Source organism: Penicillium malachiteum, assembly GCF_028827825.1.
Source record: "Penicillium malachiteum strain IBT 17515 chromosome Unknown utg000001l:1.0-8184562.0:1.0-8186909.0, whole genome shotgun sequence".
NCBI lineage: Eukaryota > Fungi > Ascomycota > Eurotiomycetes > Eurotiales > Aspergillaceae > Penicillium > Penicillium malachiteum.
In genome coordinates this window covers 2,443,534-2,468,551 of record NW_026643094.1, presented here as the reverse complement: position 1 = coordinate 2,468,551, position 25,018 = coordinate 2,443,534, and the positions used below count along the sequence as shown (strand labels likewise).

At 48.8% G+C, this 25,018-nt stretch overlaps 10 protein-coding genes across 10 annotated transcripts; 5 read left to right on the top strand and 5 right to left on the bottom strand.

Moving 5' to 3' along the window:
* Positions 1 to 165: 165 nt before the first annotated feature.
* Positions 166 to 5,639, bottom strand: N7483_000923 (uncharacterized protein; the record flags this gene model as incomplete). The annotated part of the gene is made up of 5 exons (XM_057084361.1): positions 166 to 1,291; positions 1,349 to 4,011; positions 4,063 to 4,154; positions 4,218 to 5,175; positions 5,307 to 5,639. The coding sequence occupies 5 exons, from the start codon at positions 5,637 to 5,639 to the stop codon at positions 166 to 168; spliced, it is 5,172 nt and encodes a 1,723-aa protein (XP_056950510.1).
* A 1,429-nt stretch (positions 5,640 to 7,068) lies between these two features.
* N7483_000922 (structure-specific endonuclease subunit SLX1) lies at positions 7,069 to 8,334 on the top strand (the record flags this gene model as incomplete). Its single annotated transcript, XM_057084360.1, has 2 exons — positions 7,069 to 7,310; positions 7,374 to 8,334. The coding sequence occupies 2 exons, from the start codon at positions 7,069 to 7,071 to the stop codon at positions 8,332 to 8,334; spliced, it is 1,203 nt and encodes a 400-aa protein (XP_056950509.1).
* Positions 8,335 to 8,372: 38 nt separating this feature from the next.
* N7483_000921 (bifunctional thymidylate/uridylate kinase) lies at positions 8,373 to 9,101 on the bottom strand (the record flags this gene model as incomplete). Its single annotated transcript, XM_057084359.1, has 2 exons — positions 8,373 to 8,896; positions 8,951 to 9,101. 2 exons carry the CDS (start codon positions 9,099 to 9,101, stop codon positions 8,373 to 8,375), a joined length of 675 nt encoding a protein of 224 aa, XP_056950508.1.
* A 1,036-nt stretch (positions 9,102 to 10,137) lies between these two features.
* On the top strand, positions 10,138 to 10,710 carry N7483_000920 (PaaI family thioesterase; the record flags this gene model as incomplete). Its single annotated transcript, XM_057084358.1, has 2 exons — positions 10,138 to 10,236; positions 10,297 to 10,710. 2 exons carry the CDS (start codon positions 10,138 to 10,140, stop codon positions 10,708 to 10,710), a joined length of 513 nt encoding a protein of 170 aa, XP_056950507.1.
* Positions 10,711 to 11,649: 939 nt separating this feature from the next.
* Positions 11,650 to 13,242, top strand: N7483_000919 (tRNA-ribosyltransferase family protein; the record flags this gene model as incomplete). The annotated part of the gene is made up of 3 exons (XM_057084357.1): positions 11,650 to 11,875; positions 12,029 to 12,989; positions 13,068 to 13,242. 3 exons carry the CDS (start codon positions 11,650 to 11,652, stop codon positions 13,240 to 13,242), a joined length of 1,362 nt encoding a protein of 453 aa, XP_056950506.1.
* Positions 13,243 to 13,694: 452 nt separating this feature from the next.
* On the bottom strand, positions 13,695 to 15,869 carry N7483_000918 (methylenetetrahydrofolate reductase (NAD(P)H) MET12; the record flags this gene model as incomplete). Its single annotated transcript, XM_057084356.1, has 2 exons — positions 13,695 to 15,683; positions 15,780 to 15,869. 2 exons carry the CDS (start codon positions 15,867 to 15,869, stop codon positions 13,695 to 13,697), a joined length of 2,079 nt encoding a protein of 692 aa, XP_056950505.1.
* A 448-nt stretch (positions 15,870 to 16,317) lies between these two features.
* N7483_000917 (uncharacterized protein) lies at positions 16,318 to 16,938 on the top strand (the record flags this gene model as incomplete). Its single annotated transcript, XM_057084355.1, has 1 exon — positions 16,318 to 16,938. One exon carries the CDS (start codon positions 16,318 to 16,320, stop codon positions 16,936 to 16,938), a length of 621 nt encoding a protein of 206 aa, XP_056950504.1.
* Positions 16,939 to 17,127: 189 nt separating this feature from the next.
* Positions 17,128 to 17,859, bottom strand: N7483_000916 (uncharacterized protein; the record flags this gene model as incomplete). Its single annotated transcript, XM_057084354.1, has 5 exons — positions 17,128 to 17,214; positions 17,283 to 17,386; positions 17,444 to 17,591; positions 17,683 to 17,713; positions 17,843 to 17,859. 5 exons carry the CDS (start codon positions 17,857 to 17,859, stop codon positions 17,128 to 17,130), a joined length of 387 nt encoding a protein of 128 aa, XP_056950503.1.
* A 371-nt stretch (positions 17,860 to 18,230) lies between these two features.
* N7483_000915 (glucan 1,3-alpha-glucosidase ROT2) lies at positions 18,231 to 21,244 on the top strand (the record flags this gene model as incomplete). The annotated part of the gene is made up of 3 exons (XM_057084353.1): positions 18,231 to 18,312; positions 18,384 to 19,125; positions 19,180 to 21,244. 3 exons carry the CDS (start codon positions 18,231 to 18,233, stop codon positions 21,242 to 21,244), a joined length of 2,889 nt encoding a protein of 962 aa, XP_056950502.1.
* Positions 21,245 to 21,380: 136 nt separating this feature from the next.
* On the bottom strand, positions 21,381 to 21,581 carry N7483_000914 (uncharacterized protein; the record flags this gene model as incomplete). Its single annotated transcript, XM_057084352.1, has 1 exon — positions 21,381 to 21,581. One exon carries the CDS (start codon positions 21,579 to 21,581, stop codon positions 21,381 to 21,383), a length of 201 nt encoding a protein of 66 aa, XP_056950501.1.
* Between the last annotated feature and the right edge of the window lie 3,437 nt (positions 21,582 to 25,018).

Sequence of the window (25,018 nt, the reverse complement as noted above, 5' to 3'; positions counted from 1 at the left end):
CCCTGTCACCCCGTAGGACACCCTGATTAAGAATGAACCCGAATTCGACAGACGAGTAAGAAAGTAAGAGACAATGAAAGAAGGGGTAAAAAGGACCATAAAGTCAGAATCGAACAGATAGTAGACATGAAAAACATTTAAGATTAGTGATACAGAAAGACAATATTAAGAATCGACCTCTGGTTTCGTGTCACTAGCCGGAACTTCAGCTGGAGCTGGAGCACAGGCGGTTTGAGCTTCGGCCGGCTCAACATTCCCACTTTGAGCAGGCTCGGCAGTAGGAGAAGGAGTGCGGCTGCTGCCATTGCTGACATCGAGTGCCTCGAGCACCTCATTGGTGTGGGTGTTCTCCATAGCATCAGCTTCGACATCTTGGTTTGTAAGATCGGCAAACATCTCATCCATATTTGGGCGAGGGCTACTGCTGACAAATTGAGGATCACGGTCGAAGCGGGTCGGACTGAAAAGAGAAGTTTCCATTCCTTGCTGAGGTGTGGGAGATCGAGGAAGGAAGGATGGTGACTGTGAAGCTGCTGCTGCATGAGGCAGGAATGCAGAAGATGAGGATGCAAATGCAGGCGTTGAGTTGCTTGCGGGCAGGGCGTAGTCAGCGGAGAAGGGGTAGGATGTGTTATTATTTGAGTCAGACATGGGGGTCAATGTCGGTTCAGTAGCAGCAGGCTGATTGTTGCCCGCTACTGGAGGTACCGCTTGCAAAGAAGAGGGCTGAGGAGTAGTCTGAGGTTGAGATTGGGCATCGACAGACTTGCGTTTCACGGTCATAAGTTTAGCCCGGAGATGATCCGGAAGATCTTCTGGTCGGTCAACACCCATCTGGGCCATGATTTTCTGTTGCTTCGTGGGCCGAGGTTTGCGCGTAGACAAGGATTGTTCTAAAATGGGCGGTGCATCAGGCGCGACAGGCGCCCATTTATGAATTTCCTGGCGGAAGAAGTTGGTCTCGTAGGCTAAAAGCACCTCCGCTCCCTCGATTTTTCGCAAATAGAAGATCAATGTAGGCACCTCCTCAGTGGTCGTACAGGCTGCATTGGTGAATCCTTGAAGAAAATCTCGGAAAGCAGTCGCCTGGTGGACGATGCTATCCAAAACCTCTTCCTCGTCCGGCTGGAAAGGAAGGGTGGCAATCTCAGCTTGCCAGTCTAACAAGTCCTCCAGCTTTGGACGAGCGGCATCACGAGGAATCTTCTGACGCCAGTCACAGATAGGGCAGGTGTACTTGTCAAACTCCTTCACTTTACCCCGGGCAATCTTCAAACATTTCCCATGATACCTAAAGACTTGTTAGTCATTTGCTTTGAATACCTTTTCTTTGGATATATTGACTCACCATTCATGACAGACTTCACACTCAATCATCATTCCGGCTTCCAGTTTTCTGCAAATACAGAAAACATCCCGCTTGCGTGACTTGGGACCCCAGACATTAGGGGTTGGGTTCTCCAGCAAGCCATCTGGAGTGTTGTCTCGTGATGAGGGCTCAACAGGGGGCCGATAACTGTCATCCAGGTCGAAACAGAAAGAGTTGCGTGACTCAACATACTCCATATGAGACTTGAGAATGTGCAATGGAGCATTTGCTTTGCCAAACAACTTTTTGCCTTTCCTCATCCAATCTTCATGGCGCTTCTGTTCGCGTTCCAGGTCGATGGCCCCGATTGGGCGACTGTTTAGCTGTTCCAGAGACTCGATGAGTTCACGAATATCCTTGTACTTTGGTCTGTTCCTCAAATCGGGATCTTTACTCCTTTCATACAGTGTTTGGATCCTCTTTTGGGCCTCTCGCTGTTTGGTCAGGATGGCATCTACGGCAGCCAAAGTGTCAGGCGAGACCGGGAAGCGGGATGCTTGCGCGGAAAGAGCCTCCAACTGCTGGTAGTGCACAGCCTCCACAGCCATCAACTCCTTGGCCTTGGTTTCCCAAGCCTCGCCATGTCGACTGAGTTCCTTGAAGAAGACTAGGTTCTCATTGGAGTCGGTAACTCCGAGCTGTTCTCCGGCGGTGACAAATTCCTGGCAATCCTTGAGGGCGAGGCGCTGATCCCGTTTACGGGTGGCCTCTTCAGTCCATTTCATTTGTTGCATAATCTTCTCCAAATGCTCCACCTCCGGGATTTCCACGTTGAAATTTCGGCCGGACTCCACCAATTCCTCAATATCCTGGATCGATCGAACATGCGGGTTCATCAGGGCACCGTTAACATCCTGGCGGAATTTCTCGATTTCGCGGGTTTTCTCTTCCAAGGCCGCCATCTGTGGACAGTCGAAGGAAAGTTTATCAGCCTCTGCCAGTAGGGCGTAGATGTTCTCCACTCTGCGAACTTCGCGATCACGCTCGTCCAGCTGCGCCGCCGCCTTCGAACTAGCTTTACGCCATGCTTTCTCGTTTTTTCTGCGGTTTTGCTGTTTCCGGGTGATGTAGTTGTTCGCCTCCTCAACCCATTTATCGCAACGCTGGACGAAGGCCGCAAGATCTTGGAGGCCAGGCAGGTGGTATGGGATTTTCTCACCTTCACTGAGCAAAGTGTGCAGAGCTTTGAGCTGTGGTTTCGGCTCATTCTCCAAGGTCTTGTCAAGCTTCTCACCCCAGACCTCGGGGATTCTGGCTCGTTCCTGAACCCTTTGGACTACTGCTCTGAGCTCTTCATCGCTGACGCGGTAGCGCAGGGTATGGCCGGGGCCCAGTAGTTTCTGGGGAAGGGACTCACCGCAGCAGTCATAAGCTTCCACATGTAACAAGCAAAGAGTTTTGCCTGACTTGTGGCAACGGAACTGCGTGAGGTAAGTGTAGGCCTTGCAGTGCTGACACTGATAATCATCTTCTGGGAGATCCTCCTCTTCTACTACGAACTTAAGTTGACAATCACCTGTTTGGGCGTTGGTGCCGATGGCACAATTGTGAGGCATGGCTTCTCGATGGCGGGTTAGGAATGCTACTCTCTCGCCTTGTTCTCGACGGGAGGATCGGTCAAGGGCAGGCGCAAGCCACTTCGCAGTTGTAATAGATGTATCCCGAGCTGCCGCTGTGAATAGCAGTTCATCGTGAGAAAAGCATGGGTGTCTGCGGAAGGTCTGCAGGCGTTCCACTCCCGCAGCACCCCAAGGCTCCCAGTCTGCTGGGGCAAAATTGACCGCCTCGTTGAAATTGAACCCATGGTTGAAACCGGCATGGTAGGCCTGAGGGAATGTAAGAACAAACTGGCCGGCCCGCTGGTCTACCGCATACACATTGACGCCGGCCTTCCGTAGCTTGTCTGGCGGCATGAGAGTAACCAGCTGGAAGAGAAGATCAGGCTGTCCTTCGAACAGTTCCGGAACTGCGTCGCGCATGGCTGCCTCGAACGCCTCGGCATCTGCTCCGGGAATACCGTACCAGGTCTTGGTGGCACCGAAGTGCTGATAGTTGGCAGAGTAGGCGTAATGATCTTCGTTGTGCCAGCAGAATGTTGAGAAGCACATTCCGACATAGACCCAAGGCACGGTCATACCGGAAACATCGGACTTGATGTGACGGAAAAGCGAATCTCCATAGAATGGAAGGACATTCAAGTTCCACGGATCAGACGAGTAAGAATCAAGCGGGTTTCGCTCGATTGTCGGGAATCCACTACCATGCGTAGTTGAGTGGATGTCAGCACCGTACTCAACTTCAACCGTCTCATGTAGATCGACAACCAGCTTCCAGAACTCAGCCTCAACGTCATCCTCAGTCTCACGTCTGTGAGTGTTGAGAACAGGATCAAAAGGCATTTTCGAGGCGAAATATCCCTTCTTGAACTCATTGGCCTTCTCTTGGAATTGCTTCAGAGAGTAAACGCCTCCGTCTTCGAATCCAAATTCTCCAGTTCCAACCAGACACTTGGGGCAGTGCCAGTCATGATCAGACGGAGCGCTAGTGGTGGGGTCGAGACAAGTCGTGTGGTATCCGAGTTCGCAACTGTCACACACAAGGATTTCTGAACGATCGTCCGATTTGCCGCACGATTCGCACGTCTAGGAAAATTAGATTACTCATCGGATGGAATGTATCAGGGTAGTACTAACCTCGCCAGTTCGCTGTGAGCCATCCTTGCGTGGCTTGGTGGCTGATGGACGGAGAAGTGACATATGTGACCCTGCAACAGTTGGCGCCATGTCTAAAAGAAAAAGAATAGATTGTCAGTTGATACTGAAATACCGGAGGGTGTCAGGTTTGATACCTTTCTTGAGGCGCTTGCTACGCCGGCCGCTACCACCATCATCGCCATTTTCGCCTTGAGAAGTACTGTCATGGCTGATTGCACGCTTGAAGTTTGGACCACCTTGACCGTTTGGAACAGGCGTTGAATGTGCAGGATGCTCAGAAACACTCTTTGGGGTCGATGTCCCATTCTCCCCCTCGTGTTTGATGGCTGGACCGTTGTTCACTACCGAAAATCCTGGGGATTGGGCAACAGCTGGGGAATGATGGTTGACAGCTGTAAAGCCACCGGCACCGAGATTCACAGGGGTAAATCCAGTGGGTACAGGACGCGGCGGTGGGGGTGTAGGCTCAACAGACGGGGTGGGCATATCAGCGGGGTGCGCCAACGGAGTACTCGCAAGTGGGGCCAGTCGTGGAATTGAAGGAGTTTCATCGTGTGGTTTAGATGGAGTGCCAGTTTCGTCGATCAATGGTTTCCTGGTCATGGGAGAGTTACGCGGAGACGGAGTGTATGGTCCACCATGTTCCAACTCGAGCTGCTGCTGAACACCGGGCTTGGCTCGAGCAAGATATTCTTCGTAGGGTTGCAAGTAACGCTGGTAGGAGTTTTTGAGCGAGGTTGATAGAGATGACATGATTTTGCCGCTGTATCCGAGGTCGCGGCCGATTTCTGCCCATTTTTTGGTTTTGCACACTTGCTCAAATCCACCACGAATCTCGACAGCTTTTTTCAGCTTGTACAGATCCAGAGGCCGCTTGTCCACGCTAGGTAAACGACTGTAATTTGTCCCGTGTTGTTTGTGAAACATGGCAAGTCCATCGATGTAGTTCATGTTGGCACGATTCCCTGAATCAAAGTATGGATTAGAACTGCGCTGGGGGGAACTTCCACCGGCAGCAATTTCGGCTGAACTCGGGGTCATACCTCCTTCAACTGAGTTGAGTTCTTGTCGACGAGTCTTGAAGTGGAATCGCTGTAAATGAGATTGTAGGTCAGTCACTGAAAAAACATGCCATGAGACTAATATACATGCAACAGCGGAAACCAGTCTCCACTCGCTGCAAAAGTAGAAGCATGATGACAAGGATCGCATGTAGAGCTTACTTCTGTATCAATGGCAAATGATGGCTGCCAGTTCTCCGGCGGGATGACTCTACAGATACCAAATTTCTTGCCTTCCGGCGCGATTTTTTGGATGTAGGCCACTGGATCCTTGAATTCTTCCTCGGTTGGTCGAAATGTCGGTGCTTCGGGGATGCCATGAGGACGGATGCGCTTCGAAGGTTCACGAGGGGAATTGGACTGGCCACGCCGTTCCACTGTAGATAAGTCCAAAGGCGCCGATCGACGAGCACTCAAAGGTACGTTATGGGAGTGCGACGGGTGGGTGCTGGAAGACCGGGTCGGCTGACGACCCATCGACGATTGAGTAGCCATCGAGTTCGGTCCGGTTGAGGCCGGGGCCACCATCTCTTCCGTCGAATCTAGCTTATGTGGGAAGAGCACAGGATTTATTCCAGGCAACAAGCGCCGTGATCGAGTACCGAGGAGCGTGTTCAGTAATAGCGCGATTGGCGCATTGGAAGGGTAAACGAAGAAGACTGGAGAACAAGGGCGGAAGAGTGTAAGTTTCCTATGGAAGTGTGGAGATCAGAAGAAAATGGGGGGTGTTCTCGATTTGGGTCGAAATAAGGGTATTGGAAATTTGAGAGTAAAAAGAGATAAAGGGATTCAAAAATCGAAATGGGCTGTGACAAACAAGTGAAAAGGCAGTGAGCCAAAGCCACAAGAAGAAAAGGGAAAGGGAAGGATGGATTTGATAGTGGAGGAATGGGGATTATGTGCATTAGTTGTTGCTTACAAGTAACTCCGAGGTCACTCTTGTGTGTCTTACATTAACGAAAGTAACTTCTGAGTTACTTAAAGGATCGCCCGGACTTGAAAGACCGTCACGTATTGTTACAACCCTGTCATTATGGGCTCTTAAGTGGATCTTTGGGCAGCCTTAGGCTTGGTGCCTGGCCCTGATATTGAGAATATTGTGTAATTTAATGGTACTAATGATACACTATCTGTAATAAATGGTTAACCTCTTGTAATCCGTTCTCTATCTTCACGTCTGGACTAGTTTGATGTGGTAATTATACCGTCACTAAATTGATCGAGTCCGCAAACGGGGAATCATACGGTCGATCTCTGATGGGATCAAGGATGATTCTCTTAAAGGTCCGAGCGTCTACATTTGGTTGAATAATATCTTAGCAAATGTCCAGATACGATTACCTAGGTAATGGGCGCAGCTCGTTTTTTGTGATACATCACCGAATTATTCATGCAGCTGATTATCTCAGATCCATTCCGATTATCTTACCTTAAAAAAACTAGAATCTACTATTTAGATATCACCATAAACATATATAAATTATACTACTAGTACCCAGCTGTTTGGTTCTTCAGTCCAAAGTGAAGGCAATACCTCGAGTTTTTTTTATAGATTATCAAATGCTCATGTGATCCATACCTAGGTAACTGCCCAAGGCTGAGATTTCCGAGTTCCCTGGTTTTACCCGTGCGTGGACGTCTCATCAAGCTAAAACCTACGATACACTAGACTCATCGGCTAGAGGCTATTGGGGCCAAAGTAATGTCAATGCCACCTCACCTCAAGTGAAAAAAAAATGGCGAAATTTTATCTCCACCTGCATACTTCCGTACGGAGTACTCCGTCGTGCTCCCGATATAATTGTTGGTCGTATCATGTGATCCACATAGTCAACGCGGCTGAGAATCAACCTTGAAAGCTCCTACCTTCCCTTAAACAGAATCTCAAAAGAAGCAAAAGACCAATAAATATTCCCTTTAAGCAATGGAGGATCAGAGAGAGCTCCGGCCAATCCCGGCCTATTACTGTTGTTACCTTCTCCGCTCAACCGTCCGACACGCTTCGCTGTATATTGGGTCCACGCCAAACCCAATCAGGCGACTCCCACAACACAATGGAGATGCTAAAGGCGGAGCCAAACGGACGGCCCGAGATAAATTACGGCCTTGGGAGATGGTCTTGGTCGTTGAGGGGTTTATGAGCAGAGTGGGGGCTCTTCAATTTGAGTATGTCTAACCAATTGACTCTCTTCATTCAAAAATAAACGACACCCGCTAATATATGAGTAGATGGGCCTGGCAACATCCGGATAGAACTCGACATATTCATCCGGAAAGTGAAGATCAACAGTCTCAGTCCAAAGTCATCGTGAATCCCAAGACTGGGAAGACGAGGCCTCGGCCCGGTCGCTCTCGGAGATCTCTCACGGCCCACCTGGATGATCTACATGCGCTTTTACGCTCCACCTATATTTCGAGCTGGCCACTACGCGTACGATTTTTCTGTGCTGATGTTCATCGTGTTTGGAGAGTCTGGAACGATCGGGTGAATACTCCTATCCCTCATGATAAGATCATCCTAGATGGAGACTGTTCAGCGTCGAGTGGAGACAGCGAAAGAGTCGGCTGTATTCAAAACTTATCGGTTGACTACACCAAACTCGAAAGCTACCTTGAGAAGTCTATGTTTATATTAGACGATACGGATGATCTACAATGTGAAATCTGCAAAGCAGTGGTCGCACCAACCGAGCAACAAATCCTTGTCTGTCCCCAAACGGCGTGCCGAGGCACATGTCATCTGTTATGTCTATCTACTCATTTTCTCGAGACAAGCAATGACTCGGAAGCTCTAGTACCAACACAGGGTACTTGTCCAACATGCAAAGAAACCGTGCAATGGCCACTCATGATTCAAGAATTAACTCTTCGCAATCGAGCTGAAAAAGAAGCCCAAATTATTCTGCGCAGGAAAGAAAGGCGCGAACGGAAAGAATCCGCAAAGAGTTCAAGCAGCAAGACCAACCCTGGGAAGGGAGGGAGAGGGAATTTGCGTGATGGCTCCGTGGAGCCAACATCAACTTTGACCGAGACAGATCCTTTATTGGATGACGATTGGTGTGAGAGAGTAGACTTGGAGTCAGACACAGAGTTTGGGGTTGGCCGACACAGTCAGCCCTCTCCACCCCCTGCTAGATTGGAGATTGTCATCGAAGATAGTGACTGGGATGACGCAGAGCTCGTGGAATAAGGTGCAACAATTATCCTGGAGGGAGATATATTCCACCCTTAGTTGACAAGAGGTCCCAGAACCTTCAGCGGCCCGATCGAATCAAGGCGCGCAATGCAATCTGAAACAGCACTTTGGATATCCCGTGATACCTCATCCAGTGTCTTCCCAGCATCGATAATCTCAATGTCTTCCTGTCGACCAAACAGCGTGCGGAACAACTCACGCACACGCGTCTGCATGGCCTCATTCTCATAACGTTCAGCTCCATAACCTCCGCGCTTCGCTGCCTCTTCAGCAGAGATGCTGAGGAATAGGCAGATGTCTGGACGGGGCAAGCCGAGCTCGGGTTGCCATGCCCACTCAAGGGAGAGGGTGGGGTTGGCTTTGGCGGCCGAGTAAACCGCGCCAGAGTAAGAGTAGCGATCTACAATAACTGTAATTCCGCTTGCAATATCTTGCTCTATACTCTTGGCCACTTCCCAGCGGTTCGCTGAAAAGAGGAGGTGGATGGAGTGATCGTCTTGGTTAGCTGAGCCGCGCAGATAGCTATCTATAAGCTGCCCAATGGGTGTTGTCCTATCTAGGCAAGAGTTAGACCTAGGACACCGTGGTTTGGTGAAATTGGGAAATATACCTGGGAATCTGATGTATTTCACTGCATTGCCTTGTTCCGAAATGTAGTCTCGTAGCATCTCACATTGGCTGGACTTGCCTGCGCGGTCAAGGCCCTCGACGACGATGAGCGCGCCGCGACGCGTTGATTTCGGCTGTGACTGGTCGTCCATTGTGAATTCAATCGGAAGCGCAAAAAAGTGCGACTTGAAAATCGAAGGTCCGACGTTAACTATGTGCGCTCAAATTTATAGTTAATCCGCACTCACCAGACTTTGTATTTCCCTTGAAGTGGTTATACTTCGTATGTCTACGCGTCCTGACGCCCACAGTGGATGGTGTTGGCGGGATGTCCCCAGTCCACACTGCACGCCGAACCGGGTAAATATCAGTCCGGCTTCTGCCATGCGACGATGGGATCGCCAAGCATGATTGGCCTGTCATGTTGTTTATGCAGCTACGTACTATGCAACGGGGTACTCCATATGCATCTCTGCATCCCCGCGGTTTCTCGCATTTCAACTCACCGATATTCCTGTTTTTCATTGACTCAGTGACATATCCGGTCCTATCCACCATCGAGCCGTTGCCCCATAGACAACTTGAACAATGCATTGTGCCGGGAGCCTGTGCTCCATACAATCTCTTCATGGAGCCCAGAGGCTATTAAGGCTTGATATTCAATGGTATTATCCCATATTCAAGCGCGCTACAAAACGCCAGAGAATGATATGTCATTCAGCCCTTTACGCTATTGCTAGACCCGAATCAGGTCCATTTTGAAGTTCACGAGCCACACGGACTTAAATATGAGCAGTGCATGGCGTACTCGGTGACAGACTGCTCGGCTTTTATTGCCTCAGATAGTCACGCTAAAATCTAGCGCCGCCCAATTAACAACTATCGACTCACGCATACGCCAAATTTTCTGCAGAGCCACCCGATAGTTGGGCTGCGGCGCGCTGAATTCAGCCACATTGTGCATGATCCATAGCATTCGTACTACTCACATTGCATTAAGGTGTGGTGAACACGTTCGCCGATCACAGTGGAGTATAGCGGGATACTCGGGGATATGGATGTGGTGGAGCTGAAGCCATGTTGAAAGGACTTATAAACTGCCGAAAGCAACGGATGCCCACTGGCAGGTGTATTTTGCTTTCGCCCAAGAGTTGTACATACATATTTGATCCTTTCCAAAACTTGAATATGGCTTCAACACCAGAGACTGAGGTCTTATCAGATGCTGCTTTTGAGCGAAGTCTTCACGATTACCTGAATCGGATGAATGTTTTCGCGCAAACAAAGGTATGTGCCTGTAAAGTTATGGCTTGACAGTTTAAGCCTTACTGACACTCCGTACCTCAGTCATGGTACCCAGACTTCAACAAACTTGAAATCTTTATTGAGAAATTCTCCCTGACGCCCAATGCCTCCGTCACGTATCGCTTCAGAGTGATTGAAGAGCTATGCAACAATGCCAATGTCCTGCATGGAGGATGTGCAGTCTTACTCGTCGATGATCTGACAACCGTTCTCCTTGGAGCTCTTTCCAAGCCTGGTTTATTTAGTCGAATGGGCACAAGCAAGAATCTGTCCGCAACACTGATTAGACCATTGCGTCAAGGCGAAGAGGCTAGACTTGTCTCTGAGATAGAGTATAGTGGAAAGAACCGTGCTGTTCTGAGGGCAAAGCTCTATAGAGTGGATGGTGGTGAGCTGTGTACCATATTGGAAAATGACAGGGCCAATACGGATCCTCCAGTGAAGTCAAACCTCTAGGTTGGATGACCTAGAGCATCAGTGGTGGAATAGCTCTAACCTAATGTTGCACTTGGTGAGCATTCAATTTTCCCATAGCTACTAGTAGATCAAGGGTATCTGCCAGTGGCAATTTGAAGAGAAAACCAGTCGGCAGACCAGGATTGTCTATACAGGCATCAGTCAAGCCAGAAATATATATGAAGGTCTTATAGGAAAGAAAGTTAATCCAGCAGTTTGTCAAGAAACAAAGAAAAAAAGAATTCCAGCAAGGTCAGGGATCGAACCCAGGACCTTCAAAATCGGAAATGCGTGAATAGCCTCAACAGCTCTCACTTGATACATCCATCGCCATCACATAATCCCTTCTATCTCCTTCAATCATTTTTATTTTGAGGATCTAAAAAGAGGAATAGAAAGGGAATGGCTAGAAGTATAATGAGTAAAAAATATAAAAAATTAAAAAAAGCATTATTCCCTGGCCGAAGCCAGATACCCTCCCGCCCGCCGGTAAAGTCTCTGCCACTGAAAATGGGTCCAGCGTCCGCATTTCAGTACCTTTGTCCCCAAACGGGTCGCCGACCGCTAGACTAGCAGGGCAGAGTGGTTACCTGGGGAGCCTTTACTCAAATATAAGGGAGAATGTGTGACCATCTTGTACTAGTACCCAACTCAGGTCATGAGAGCCCTTGGAGGTCCACGGGTAATATGGTGAAAATAAAGAATGATAACTAGTTATTGTGTCTGTAATAGTAAAATCTGATCAAATTCAGTCTGAAGCCTGATCACGGAAAGAATAACTACGGTGGTATTAAGTAGATATTAAATTAGAGGGTAAGTGAGGTTGATAAAGGGCTATACTTGGGACCAGCCTGCCAGGCACACCCGAGCCCCACTTGGCCCCTGTCAATGATTTTTCTCCGATAAGATCTCTCCAACTTCATAGACGAATTGACCACAATGGATAGGGAGAATCACCAGTCTGTCAATATGACATTCAGTGTGCTGGGCTCTTCAGGCCCTGCTCTAGCACCACGAGTCGGCAAATTGGCCATTGCCGGACGCAAGGCACTGGCCACGCCGCATTATCTCCCGGTCACGTCGCGGGGTGTGGTACCCCATATTTCGCAAGACAATGTGCGCAATGAGACCGATATAAATGCCTTATATGTGGGACTTGAAGATTGTATGTATGGCTCTACAACTTGCAAATGCCAGAATCCCTCCACTCTCTTCGCTCTTTGGGTTTTTGTTTCAGCCTCAACTAATTATTCACGCCCTGTTGGGCTCAGATCAGTCATTGGAAAAAATAATAAATCCCCAGTAAATAATATCCCAGTCGACGCAAATGAGTCGCCTTTGCGCAAATTCATGTGCGCTTCTCCCGAATCGCCGTTGATCCTAGGCTCGCGTCGGTTCCCTGCTATCGCATGCCCACCAGTCAATACCGAGACCTCGATCGCAATCTCCACTTCTGATGGATACCGCCAGCTACCCGGCGAGCAGTATATAAAGACGATACAAAAGTTCAAGCCCGATGTCGTGATTGGACTTGCTGATATGGTCCTTGGGAGGCCACCTGGCAACAAGAGGCGGGGGAAGATGGTAGATCGTACTCATGCATATACCAGAGATGCGCTGGACCGATTATACGGCGATGCGGTCCCTGAAGCTGAGAAATGTCAAGCGGGATACTTTGCGCCGATTCTGCCCCTTGATAATGCACAGCAGACACTCTATTTGGATGATTTGGAAACCGAGTTCCGTGCTCGTCTCGCTGGTCTGGCACTGTACGAGTCTGCTTCCCTTTCTTTTATCCCCGAGTCTTTGGGTGCTCTGCCCCGCCTACTTTTCAGTGACCCTAGTGGTCCTCATGAAGTCCTCCGTGAGATCTCACTTGGTGCAGATCTTGTGACTCTTCCTTTCGTCGGAGTGTCATCTGACGCAGGCATTGCGCTGGATTTCACCTTCCCTGCCCCTCCCCAAGAGAACGGGAATGAGCCTCTCGCCCTTGGAATAGATATGTGGTCATCCCAGTATGCGAAAGATACATCTGCCTTACGTCAAGGTTGTGAATGCTATGCTTGCCGACGCCATCATCGCGCCTATTTCAACCATCTCCTGAATGCGAAGGAAATGACTGCCTGGGCACTCCTTCAAATGCATAACTTTCACGTATTGGATCTGTTCTTCCAGGGTGTGCGAGAAAGCATTCAGCGTGGGTCTTTTGAGGAAGATGTCAGGGTCTTTAATCGTGTCTACGCCTCCACGTTACCCGATTGCACTGGCACAGGACCTAGGTACGTGAGAACCAGTTTTGAGATAACTACAATATTGATGAGTTATCCAATATGCCTTGGATACTAATTCGTATACAGACTACGTGGCTACCAATTTCCCTCTGCTTTAACCAACCAGCCCCGTCGCGCACCCCGAGTTTATGGACGCCTGGATGATGCACTAAAGAAGTTCCAAGATTCTCAGTCCTCCGTCGCTACCCCAGATACCGACGCAGATGGTCTCGAGCAACATGGTTTCGCTTCTAAGGTTTAATTGGTCGTGCTAGTCTACTGATAAGTATCTCGAAGTCGCAGCGAAGCATTTGAGTTGGCGTATTTGGTTCAAGTTCCAAGTTGGTTTATGCGTACCGAAGTATATAAGAGTCATGACATGCAACGAATATGCGACGAGAACCATTACTATTTCAAATTTCTTAGAAATACTACTGCCACGGCCAGTGGTTACTCCATACCAGTAGATTATAAGTACTTAGGTAGATGGAGCAGGAGGTCGTTTCAGGTAATAGTCCTGCCATTTGCAAACGCTGAAGTACTATACAGGATCCCATATCTCATGATACCATAAATCCTTTTCACATAACCAACAATAAAGAATCAATAAAATGAGAAAAAGTAACAAGAAGACATTGAATAAGAATGAGAAAAAACGAATGGATGTTGCAGGGTATATCCAGCAGATGCAAAGACAAATGTATGATTCCTTTCTTACTCCTGCTCACCTGCCAAGACACGCCACATCCACTTAACCTCATCCTCCTCTTCCTTAGAACCAGGTTGAGTTCCAGCACCAAACTGCTGTCCAACGACACAAACCAGCCAGGCATCATTCTTGGTTGTATCCAAGAATCGCTCGGTAGCCGAGTTGCGCGGGTAGATACTGCGCCATTCCTCCCAGATACGGAAGGCCTCCTCACCCCAAGCACGGAAGCTGACCTCCTCAATGATGGTAGGAGTGATAATTTCCTTGCCACGGAAGACTCCCCAAGTGACAGCGTTGGCACTGTCCGGGTTCGTAGCGAGCTCGTCAAGCTCAGTGTCGGCAACAGGAGCAGGCGATGACGACTCATAGGCATTTGCCTGGTTTGTGGCGAACCATGAAAGCTTCTCATGGCCGTGCTTCTTGAAGAGAGGCTGAAGGATATTATTGTAATCGTTCGTGGAACAGAAGAACTCTACGAAGGGCTTCTGAAACACGAAACCCTCGCGGGGAGGACCCCAACCGAAGATGGGGTGATTGCTACGAACGCCGTTGACGGCAGGCTGAGAGGCGAGAGTCCACCAGCCTCGGCCATCAATAAGCTTAAGCAGCTCGGGACGAATGAGTGCCGTTTCGGCGTTCAGTGCATCTGTGCCCTCCTCGGCACCACCTTCAGACCAAGGGACCATGTACAGTTCGCCAGAAACGTGGCGGCGGAACAGCGTGTTGATATCGGACTGCTGAACAGGGTGACCCCAAAGACGACGGGCAACCGCGGAAGTGACATGAAGTGAGGGTCCGTAGCCGTCAATCTCACCGAAAGCAGGAGAGCGGGCATCACCCCATCGGCCGTTGGGGAAGTCATCCCATGTAGCTTCTCTGCCCAGAGAACCCAGTCCTTCGGAGATGAGGAGGGTTGTGCTGCGGTTCGGGGGCAGAGCAGGTAGACCAGCACTTTCAGCCAGGGCCTCGTGTGTTGAGCTTCGAGATGAGTCTTTTCCAGATAGTCTGTCCACAATAACACGGTTGTGGGGTTGAGAGTTGATGGAGGAGCGACGTCTAGCTTGCAGGGCGCGAGTTGGAACATCGTCAAGAGAGACAGTACCATCAACATCGATGGCAGAATCATCCTGGTTCACTGAAAATGGAGGGATCAAGTCACAGCGCTCCAGAATGAATGAGACGGTCTTCTCCAAGTTCAGAGTATAGAAGTGGAAGCCTCGGGGACCGGGGGATTTGATCTCTCTCATACCTCCCAAAATCTCGCTGACGATGTCAACGCCGGCGCGCTTGACAGCATCATCGTCATGCTTCAATTCTTCAATGCGCTTGGCAACACTGTCTGGGATCTTGACATGGCTGAGTTTTGTGACTCGGGTGAGGATCTTGTAACTGTGGATAGGCATCAATCCTGGAATGATAGGAATGGTCTTAAAGGCGCCGGACTCGTGATTCCGAAGCATGCCCTCGAACTTCTGGTATGCTTCCAGATCGTAAGTCAGCTGGGTCATGATGAAGTCCGCACCAGCAACAGTCTTCTCGACCAGGTAGGGAAGGTCTCGTGCCGGGTCCTGCATATCCTGGAATGAATCGGCAGGATGGCCCTCGGGGTACGCAGCAACACCAATGCAGAAGTAGTCACCATGCTGCTTGCGAATGTATTTCACCAAATCGACCGCAAATGTGAAGTCCCTGTTGCTATCATCTTCTCCATGCATGTTGTACTCCTCGCTCCGGGGCGGGTCTCCACGCAGTGCCAGGATATTCCGAATACCTAGGGCCTTAGCCTCCTCCAACGCCATATCCACCAACGCCCGACTCATGTTTGTGCATGTTAGATGCAGCACAGTAGTCAACTGCAGTTGTCGCTGGCATACTTCGGCCAGCTCAAGGGAACGGGCCGCCGTGCTTCCGCCTGCACCCCAAGTGACTGTAACAAAGAGCGGGCGGAGGGCCTGTGCCATACGCTCTAGACGTGCGGAGAGGTTCGCAAAACCCTGTCATGACCACCACAGTTAGCAAGTGATCTATCTCCAGCTCCTTTTTAGTAGCTACTTCATAATCGAAGTGTTCAACACGCGGGGTTACCCCACCATCCGAGTTTTCGGCGGGAAGAACTCCAGCGAGAAGTAGTTTGCGTCTGGCGGCAGAGCCGCAATCTTCTCTGTGATCTTCTTCTCCATTGCGATGGTTGATTGAAGTGCAATCAGGGGGAGGTTCAAGGAAGAAAGAGTAGGATTTGGGCCGAAGTGGACCGTCATAGGTTCTGCAACTGGCCGCACCCGGGACTTGAATATGTCCCCCGCTGCCGATGACGGCCAAGCTCGCTAGATAGATCTACGCCTGAAAAACTTTTGCTAATATTTATTATTTAAGACCATTCAATCCTCAAATTGAGCTAGTTCTATAAGGAATTCTCCAATTAAATTCTATTCATGTAGATAATTTCTTTAAGATCGACCGGAACCAAGATTACTCAGCGCGATATGAGGCGCGATCATTGGAGATCAACCGGGATCAACTGAGATTCTCCGACTATTTCACCGACATGCGGTCCTGAATGCCTAAGTTGGTCATCTTATCCTGAAAATTGACTATCGATAACTGCCCAGGCGAATTCTATTATCAATCATGTCATCGCATCGCCAATTTTCTCTTCTTCGCGTCGTATTTAATCTCGCGCAAGCTAGATTCCCGCGTAGGAATCTCTCGACTCCGACTTCCCCGACTCCTCCCCCAGCTCCGAAAGACTCTCGCTCCAGATTGCGTCAGTTCAATGACCGTTTACCTCGCTTCCTGCGCACCTACACAACGCCCTTGCTTGGAGCTCCTATAACTCATGTCACCTCATTCTTGATCCTACACGAGATGACGGCCATTGTGCCACTATTCGGTCTAGTGGCGGCCTTCCATTACGGCAATTGGATGCCAGACCTGTCTTCTGGGTCTGGGGAGAATAATGCATTCGACGAAGGGGCTGCGCGCTTTGGGCGATGGCTTAGAAAGAAGGGCTGGGTCGATGATGCCGATGTCAGTACCGTCGCGGAGCATGAAGTGACAGCATCTGGCGATTCCAGCAACAAGGAGAGAGCAGGCGTGCGATTAGTGCTCGAATTCGCAACCGCGTACGCGATTACCAAAGCTCTTTTACCATTTCGGATAGCGGGAAGTGTATGGGCCACACCGTGGTTTGCAAGGGCTATTCTCCAGCCAACAAGCCGAGCAGCTCGGCGGCTGCTTAGGCGGAGCTAGGAATACACATAACTATCGGATGATTTATGTAGATACTGTATAACACTCATGGAGAAAAATATATTTGTATAATGTTGGTATTGGTTTTGAAAGTCCATGAGAGGCTTGTTCTTAACTATCGCATTCTATACTGCAACCAGTCATGAACAGGCACTCATCAGATCTTAGGCGTCGAGGAAGACGAGTAATTTACTCGTAGACCCAAGCGGCCTGGGCGGACTTCCACTTGAGGACCTCGGAAGGAGTGAACCAGAGGGCAATCTCCTTCTTGGCGTTCTCAACGGAGTCGGAACCGTGGCAGACGTTGCGGCCGACATCGATGGCGTAGTCACCACGGATGGTACCGGGGGGGAGGCCAGAGGGTTGGTGGCACCCAGGATGACACGGCCGGTCTTGACGGCGTCCTTGCCCTCCCAGACCATAGCGCAGATGGGGCCGCTCAGCATGTCTAGGAATAGGTTAGTCGGGGTGAAATATTGGTAACACGGAAGCTGCGGAAACTCACAAGCAACGAGACCCTTGAAGAAGGGCTTGGTGGCGAGGTCAGCGTAGTGCTTCTCGAGGAGCTCCTGGCCGGGGCTGGTGAGCTTCATGGCAACGAGCTTGAAGCCACGGTTCTCGAAGCGAGAGATGATGGGACCAACGAGTCCACGCTGGGGATTAGATTAGTCAATGCGACTCAATGGGTCATGGTACCAATTATTTTGGGAATTGGATCAGACGTGAAGGGCATCTTAGGCATACCTGGACACCATCGGGCTTGATGGCAATGAAACTGTAGCAAATTGATTAGCTTCACCGCCAGTAAAAAGAGGGAGGGGTAAAAGAGCCGAGCATAGCTAATGCGAAGTATAGAGGTAGGAAGAGAAAATGATAAGCATTGGGTGAAAGCATTGTGACTTACGTCTGCTCGTCGGCCATTGTGATAGATTGGATGCGAAATCGGTAGATAAGCAAGGGATGAGAAAGAGAAGAAGGAAAAGAGGGAGAATAAATACCTGTGAGTCTTTTTCTGCCCGCGATTGGTGGATTGGTGGGGCACCAAGGTGTGTTGGCTTGGACACCTTGACACCTTGACACCTGAATTATACCTTGTGGCCTTGTAGCCTTACTGCCTTACTGCCTTACTTTTATAGCCGCCTGTATTACCCCAGCTCCCCACCGTCAGGCCAGGCTGGAGCTTCCCAATCATCTGTAAACTCCACTGCAGATGCAGGTCATCCTCCTCCTCCAAATACTGTATTCAATAGGAGATTGAAGATTTTTGGATTGCAATTTATTCCCAATTCAATATGGCCCGGAGTCGGCCCGTGTCCAGTTGGACACTATTTCTCTCATTAGTGGTCTTGATTGGATGCATTGTTGTCCCCGGTTGTGAGTCCTCCTCTGAACCACCATATCTCCTTGAATTCATTACAATCTCTAACTGCAATTCTCCTGAGAAGTGACGGTAAAACACGAAAATTTCAAAACATGTGCCCAATCCGGATTCTGCAAACGCAACAGAGCTCTTGCCGATGATGCCTCCGCTCAAGGAGCATCTTGGAGCTCTCCCTACGAGCTTGACCCCTCCACTGTTCTGTTCAAGGACGGCCAATTGACCGGAATCTTGATTAAGACCACTACGAATAATGAAAAAGTCCGCCTTCCTGTCATTCTATCCTTCCTCGAATCTGGCGCCGCGCGCTTGATTGTCGATGAGGAGAAGCGCATGAAGGGTGAAATCGAAATTAGACACAACAGCAAGATCAACAAGAAGCGCTATGACGAATCCGAGCAATGGGTTCTTGTTGGAGGATTGGAAGCCAGCAAGTCGGCTGCGTTGAACGCAGACGCTGAAGCAGGTTTCACCAAGGTCCAGTATGGCCCAGGTGACAAGTTCCAAGCTGTGATTCGTCATGCACCCTTTGAGGTTGAATTCCAGAGGGACGGCGAGACTCATGTGCAGCTGAACCACCAGGGTCTGTTAAACATGGAGCATTGGCGCCCCAAGATCGAGAAAGAGGGCGAGAGCGAGAGCGAGTCAGCGGAGGATGAAAGCACATGGTGGGAGGAGAGCTTCGGTGGAAACACTGACTCAAAGCCCCGTGGCCCTGAGAGTGTTGCCCTTGATGTGACGTTCCCTGGTTACAACCATGTGTTTGGAATTCCCGAGCACGCGGACTCCCTCTCCCTCCGAGAGACACGGTATCGCTTTCCCCATCAACCCTACACGTAGAAATAGAACTAATCATGCTTTAGAGGCGGCCCTGGAAACCATGAGAACCCATACCGCATGTACAACTCGGATGTCTTTGAGTATGAACTCAACAGTCCCATGACCCTCTATGGCGCGATTCCCTTCATGCAGGCGCATCGTAAGGATTCCACTGTCGGCGTTTTCTGGCTCAATGCCGCTGAGACTTGGGTGGACATTGTCAAAAAATCTACCTCCTCAAACCCACTCGCCTTGGGCTCTAAGTCGAAGACTGACACACAGACTCACTGGATTTCTGAGGCTGGCCAAATTGATCTCTTTATCTTCCTTGGACCCACCCCACAGGACATCAGCAAGACATACGGTCAACTCACTGGCTACACTCAATTGCCCCAGCACTTTGCAATTGCCTACCACCAGTGTCGCTGGAACTACATCACTGATGAAGACGTCAAGGATGTGGATGCCAAGTTCGACAAGCACCAGATCCCTTACGATGTGATCTGGTTGGACGTTGACTACACAGACGACCGCAAGTACTTTACTTGGGAACCACTTTCTTTCCCCAACCCCAAGGGTATGCAAGAACAGCTTGCTGAATCCGAGCGTAAGCTGGTCGTTCTTATCGATCCACACATCAAGAACAAGAACGATTATTTTGTTTCTCAAGAGCTCAAAAGCAAGGGCTTGGCTGTTCTTAATAAAGACGGTGACATTTATGATGGTTGGTGCTGGCCCGGTTCTTCGAACTGGGTCGATTGCTTCAATCCTGCTGCCATTCCGTGGTGGAAGAGCCTTCACAAATATGACAAGTTCCAAGGCTCGCTTTCTAACCTGTTCATTTGGAATGATATGAGTGAGCCATCTGTTTTCAACGGGCCTGAAACCACCATGCCCAAGGACAACATTCACTACGGCGACTGGGAGCACCGTGATGTTCATAATGTGAACGGTCTTACCCTAGTGAATGCCACTTACCAGGCTTTGCTGGAGCGCAAGAAGGGCGAGATCCGTCGGCCATTCATCCTGACTCGCTCCTACTATGCTGGGGCCCAGCGCTATGCTGCCATGTGGACTGGTGACAACCAGGCTACTTGGGATCATTTGGCCATGTCATTGCCAATGGTTCTCACTAATGGCATTGCAGGATATCCTTTTGCCGGTGCTGATGTTGGTGGTTTCTTCCACAACCCTGACAAGGAGCTGCTGTCGCGGTGGTACCAGGCTGGTATCTGGTACCCATTCTTCCGTGCACACGCTCACATTGATACTCGGCGTCGCGAGCCTTACTTGATCAGTGAGCCCCACCGAACCATTATTTCCCAGGCCGTCCGCTTGAGATACCAACTTCTGCCCGCTTGGTATACTGCATTCCATGAATCCTCCCTGAATGGTATGCCAATTGTGCGCCCTCAGTACTACGTTTTCCCTGAAGATGAGCAAGGCTTTGCCATCGATGACCAGCTGTATCTGGGCGATACTGGTCTTCTTGCGAAGCCTGTGGTGACTGAAAATACCTTTACCACTGATATCTATATCTCCGACGACGAGAAGTACTACGACTACTTTGACTTCACTGTCTATCAGGGTGCGGGCAAGAGACACACTGTCCCTGCCCCCGAGGATAAGATTCCCCTGTTGATCCAGGGTGGTCACATCGTCCCCCGACGAGACCGACCTCGTCGCAGCAGTGCCCTCATGAGATGGGATCCGTACACCCTTATCCTGACTCTGAACAAGAACGGCGGAGCTGATGGCACTCTCTACTTTGATGATGGCGAGACATTCGACTATGAGCGAGGCGCCTACATTCACCGCCAGTTCCGCTTCCGCGGCTCTACTCTGTCATCTGAGGACCTTGGCACCAAGGGACCTAAGACCGCTGAGTACTTGAAGACGACGGCCGGCGTCACGGTGGAGCGTGTTATTGTAATTGATCCTCCTAAGACTTGGAAGGACAAGAGTACTGTCACCGTCATTGAGGATGGTGCTAAGACAGCATCCACCGCATCGCTAGACTACTTTGAGCAGAAGGATGGCAAGGCAGACTACGCTGTTGTCAAGAGCCCGAATGTTGGGATTGGAAAGTCGTGGCAGATTGAATTCTAAGAGAAGATTGTCCACATATATGCAGCATTACATTATCGCAAATTTTGATAAACCAGATCTCGGTAGCATACAATCCAGTCTTTTTGATTTGGTCCATATTTTTCATGAATCATTAATTCGAGTATTTTCTTTCCATCTAGTCGATGCAAGCAAGCGCGAAGCGACCACGGGGAATGGAGTTGACATCGGCCGGCGCATTACTCCACAGCATGCCTTTGGGCATAGACCCGACATTCATTTCCACCTTCATCGACAATTTCCAGAGCCAATGTGCCATTTCTAGACACATACCACCCCACTGAGTCCGGACCAATGCTTTGCCAAACCCCTTGTGCATAAAAAGAAGACGACGGGTAGTCAGAATAAGTCAATTGGAAAATTTCCATCGTTTTTCTATTCGCCGTTTCCAGAGCTGAGTAGACGCCCTCTATTATGAATTCTGATTCTTCAGAGACCATTTTTCTTTCGTGGACGACGATGAAGACTGCCAATAATCTGTCCTGGGAGGCAATATTCTGTGCTGCTTGGTCGTGGGCTCTGTTGACTTCTTCCAGTAGATCGGCCGGCCATCTCGATTGATCGAGTATAATCTCTTCCAACTGCATTTTCTTCTCCTTTGTTCTTTTCTTTGCGATCGTTTGGTTGTAGTATGGCAGTCTCTATGAGATGAGACCGGTCTCTATCCGTTGAAGTTGGGAGTAGGTAAAACATTTGGGGCCTGTCTTCTAACAATGAACTCTTGGGCTTCCTAAGAATCAACAACAAAGAATGACGTCCTACTAACAGCCATGGAGCGGTCAAAGTAGTGGACAGTTGTTTTTAATACATCCGAGTTCATCTGTACCAGCTTTTTGGTTCCTTGGTAGATGATGACCCTCACGAAAACAGTAGGGCTTGTTCCTGGTCAACAGCTCATGTGCTTCTTTCTACCTTTCGACGTTCCACTGGGAGAATTCGTGCATGTGAGTTTAGTTCTACCTAGGTATGAATATCAAATGAAACTTGCGGTATTAGAATCTTCCATGCTTCCAATTTGAGTATTTTGAATTGAACCTTTCAAGTTCAATGCACATGTGTTGAAGTACCATATTAAGTACTCCAACGATACCAAGTAGCCCTGAGCCAAATTATCTCAGCTATGGCCCTCAGGATCCAGGGTCAAGTTAGGATGATGCAATAATTACTCGAAGATTGATTGTTCAGGTGTTTAAAGGTAGTTCGATCAACTGCAATGGTGGGAATTTTTCAATGTCAACGTGCTACTAAGCCCCAGGTCTGCAGGTTAGACGAGAGAAAATGGTTAGCTATCCACTGAGGGATATCTATCTACAGCAATGGCCTGAGTGTAGCTGGTTTCACGCTTACCCTCAGGAGTCAGTTCCTGATGAATTCTGCGCATCGTGTGCTACCTTGGAATTTTCAATGGATGACTTGAAAGATAGTAAGTTATGCAGCATTGAAGTCAAAGCCTGGATAGAACTTGCTGTGGCTGACACTCATGAGTTGCCAATTTTTAATTCTAGTTGAGACTTTTTACACAGATCAATCACTGCCATCCAAGACGACTGTTAAATCAAAAGCCAAGGATCCCAAAAGACGAAAACGATGTTACTTTCACGAAACTTGCTGGATCAGTTTAATGAAACAGTTCGATGAGCATCCTGACCTCGAAAGGTTGATTAAGATATTAAGTGAAGCACCTCTACCAGATTGGGAACATCGCACTCGTAGGTGGAGTCTTAATTATTTAACCCTTACCAAGAATGGATTTCCAATAACCTGTTCTTTCAGAACATGAAAACCCCATTTCACCTCTGGCGCTAAGCTCTCAGCATTTTAGGCGCATTTTCGGATACCGCAAAGCTATATCGTCATTCCCAAAGACTCAGGCTCAGACTCATCTAAGTAGATCGTGTCTGTCGAATTCAACAGACTGTTTCATGCGGTTCCCCCAGGAGATACTTTTCAAAATTGTGGAATTATTACCAATTGCAGATTTCCTGTCCCTTAGGCTCGTATCCAGAGCTATAGCCGTTATCTTTGAAAGCCAGCTTTTCTGGAAGACACGATTTCAGCCACACACCGAGCGAAGATACTTTATCTCTGGGCTTACAAATGATGATTGTGACGGAGACTGGAGGATGTTGTATCGCTGCACTGGCAGAGATAATCCTCGACTCCCCAATATTGATCTCTGGAGAAATGTATGGCTCCGCAACCGATGGATAAAACATCGATATGATATGGTTGGAAATCCAGGTCTCTCATCTGAAGATCATGTCTCTGATCCAGGTCCTTTACACTGGGATAAGGCCTCCGGACCTCTCCAATGTGATAGACATTTCCGGATTCACCGCCAGAACCATAATCTATGGAGCGGTATTTGTCTTCATTGCGAGTATCGCCACACCTTGAAGCATCAAACGATCCATTTGTCCACTCCAATTGTTCGAATAGACATCTCCATACTGGCCGAAGAGGAACACACATTTATCTCGGGCTTTGATCTGGTTTATTTGAATACGCGCACCCACTTTGGTTATCGGATTCCTGGGCAACAAGCGACGCTGCACCTTCAAGGTCAGCTACTCCGAGGATTCGAGGTTATGGTTGGAAGAGGTGGTGTTCATGCAATCCGCCCGATCACTGACCAGACCTTGCTTGATGGAAAAGACTACTACGGCTGGGCTGGTAAGCCCTATCGGAACACTTGGAAACTAAAACAAGTACGACTGGTACCTGACGGAGATATTGAAACCCTTGTTGGGGAGTTTGACGTAAGTTCAAGACCCCTCCCCAAGAGTACAGCGCATTATTGTAGTTATGTGTTAAAAGAAGATATAGCATTGCAGAATGGTCAGTCTTGCGCTAGGTTCCCGAGTTCGCCAATCTAATAGAAATATGAAACACTGGTTGAGAGCTCATGACTCGGAACAGACAGCTTGAGATCAATACCAGATTGTTTTATCTTCACACTGGTAGTTAACTGATATTTTATGAATCTATTGATCAATTGATTAAATCGTCTTCAACTGATCTTTGATACCGGCTAATCGGAATGCATGATAGTATAATACAAGTCCTCACCCCGCGCTTCTCGCGGCACTGCCAGTGGAGTAGCGAGCATTTGAAATTGGGAGAGGTACGTCCTCAGCACGCGAGTGCTTGGCCAGATGTGTCTCTATTCTCTCAGACAGGGATGCTCACATACTTAAGTACGGATTACAGGGCTCAGTCCGAGTCAGTAGCATCTACAGGTTAGTGATGACCAACACCTCTTTGTATGTAAGTATCTACGGGGTTATCTACATGGTTACCTACTGGTTTACCTGCATGATTACCTGGAAGGGAAGAGACAGCTAAAGTGAGATATATCCTGAAGTAAGCGAGTACTAAAGTGAGAGATAGCTGAATTGAGAGGGATATACTAATGTTTCCAAGGTTAGATGGAATGAATGAAAGAAAAATCTAGCAAAACGAACCCCACCATTAGCACCTAAAATACCGTTCTACCAGGCGGTCAAGATACAAAAATAACACCGCATCCCGAGTAGTAAAAGAGAACTACTACTATTCAAGATCTCAGTGAACTTCAAGTTTGGAACACCTCAATGTCTATCGTAGTAATGACTCAATACATGTGTTTGGGTTATGAGAGACATTGGCAGCCATTACACCCGTATCAAATTCAATGTTATGTATTTCTTCCAAGGTTTCGAGTCTTTCTGTATTCATATATATTAATTTGAACATGTTAGGAGACAATCTGAAAGG